This window comes from Lactuca virosa, chromosome 9 (assembly GCF_052849685.1).
Source record: "Lactuca virosa cultivar CGN04683 chromosome 9, Lactuca_virosa_CGN04683_v6, whole genome shotgun sequence".
Taxonomy (NCBI): domain Eukaryota; kingdom Viridiplantae; phylum Streptophyta; class Magnoliopsida; order Asterales; family Asteraceae; genus Lactuca; species Lactuca virosa.
The window spans coordinates 229,542,166-229,543,981 of NC_136434.1; the positions used below are offsets into that span (position 1 = coordinate 229,542,166).

Below are 1,816 nucleotides of genomic sequence, written 5' to 3' on the forward strand. Positions count from 1 at the left end.
TAGATCTTATTAAAAAAATTATATCTATAATTTTGAAACAACTTTTTGCATCAAAATTATAAATATAGATTCCGAAAGATTTTACCATTTAGAATATTACTTTATTTAAACATTCAAACAATCTTATCAACTACTTTATAACTCATATTTGAATCAAATCGTTTGCATAAAAAATATAAGGGTAAAATGATTCAATAAGAACTTGATATCTAGAACATCATTTTATTTAAAACATCAAACAAACTTATTAATCAGTATATAGTTCTTTTGTTAAAAATATATCAAACAAATTTAATATCTATCAAACATTAGATGTCGCGCCTTCCGTTGCGAATTTATGACAATTACGTGCATCATGTTTATCACTTGTGCCATATTTTATATATTTACCACATTTATGACATTTTCTCCCATCCTTCTTTGCTTTTTCAGCAGCAATCTCCTTCCCTTCAGTCTTTTCTTTGTTTTTCGAACACCTTTGTTATTGATTAATGCAGGAGGTAATATGTTTACTTTCTCCTACTGTTCCATACCCATCAAAGTCTCAATAACTTCTGTGTTTTTCATTGATTTTGCATTTTTGTTTCATTGTCAACCTTTGTCATCTTCTCATTCATTTCATCTCTGAACAAGATCAATTTGTCAAAATCATAACAGCCTATTAATGCAAAACTTCATTGCAAATTCTAATTCCCATATAACAGATTGAATTTCTTCTTTCTTTTCTATTGTATGGACATTTGGTATTTTATAAGTATTCATGTATCATGGTACCACATCTTTTGTCCATCTTTTTGTCAAATGTGCTTTTGGATAACTCTCCAAACTTTCCATTCTTAAAACATAGAAATAGTGTCTACATAAAAATCTTGTTAATTTAAATTTAAAGCAAGAACAAAGAAGTTTTTGATTCGATTTAAAAAGTTTAACCTGTAAAAAAATAGTAAATAGTCAATATAAGATAATATAATATGTGTAATATAATTGTAATTTTTATGTACCTCAAATTGCCATGATGTTTTGGATGTTTGTCTATATATTTTACTGTGAATGTTTTCAATTCTTCTGATTCTTCTAATCTTATTGACATGCAACTAACCATTGATGCAACAATATATGATTGTATATGAAAGAAAACATTTCTTGTGAAGAATTCAGCGGCTTCAACTTCAAGTTTCAATCCAGTTTTAAAATCCGGTTTTGTGTATCTTGAATCAAGATCATTTTTTCTTTGAATGCATCTTTGTCCTTCTAATGCAATATCAAAATGAGTTGAAAATTGAATCAAATGCAAATCTAAGTTAGGGAGTAACCCATAGAAATAATTTTCAGCTTCAAAGATGTAGTCCTCATCAATCCAGAGAATGTGCATTCTTTGAAATAAGAAGGAATTCATAAATCTCTCATTTTGTACATCTCGTTAAACCAATTGTTTTCATTTAAGTGAAACTCGTCTATTAAGTTTTTCCATGTTGATACAAAATCTTCTTTGAGTATTTTTTTCATTCCAAATTATACAACTCAACTTTTTCAAAACATCTATTTTTTCCATATGTGTAACACTCCAACTCCCAGGTATAAATTTTACAACTTTATATTCAAATTTAAAGACCTACTCGACAAGTTGGATGCCACAACTTGTCGTGTAGAAAATGATATGACCGCGTAACTTAAGGGACCTACTCGACGAGTTGGAGGACCCAACTCGACGAGTTGGAGCTGGAATGTGAAACCCTAATTTCCAGGGTATTGCACCCTGTTTAAAGGCTTATTAGCCACCCTATGCCTCTCTTATCGCTTCCATTAACCTTATAAA

The 1,816-nt window shown here is 29.4% G+C and overlaps 1 protein-coding gene across 1 annotated transcript; it reads right to left on the bottom strand.

Annotated features, from left to right (window-relative positions):
• Positions 1 to 765: 765 nt before the first annotated feature.
• LOC145140382 (protein FAR1-RELATED SEQUENCE 5-like) lies at positions 766 to 1,372 on the bottom strand. Its single transcript, XM_079073892.1, has 2 exons — positions 1,046 to 1,372; positions 766 to 930 (listed from the first exon to the last, which is right to left on the bottom strand). Exons 1-2 carry the CDS (start codon positions 1,370 to 1,372, stop codon positions 766 to 768), a joined length of 492 nt encoding a protein of 163 aa, XP_078930018.1.
• Between the last annotated feature and the right edge of the window lie 444 nt (positions 1,373 to 1,816).

Excerpts from the sequence above, each read along its gene's own strand:
- LOC145140382 (XM_079073892.1), bottom strand. The coding sequence starts at position 1,372 with ATGCACATTCTCTGGATTGATGAGGACTACATCTTTGAAGCTGAAAAT. Across the intron at positions 931-1,045 it reads AAGAATTGAAAACATTCACA|GTTAAACTTTTTAAATCGAA; the intron begins GTAAAATATATA and ends ATTTTTTTACAG.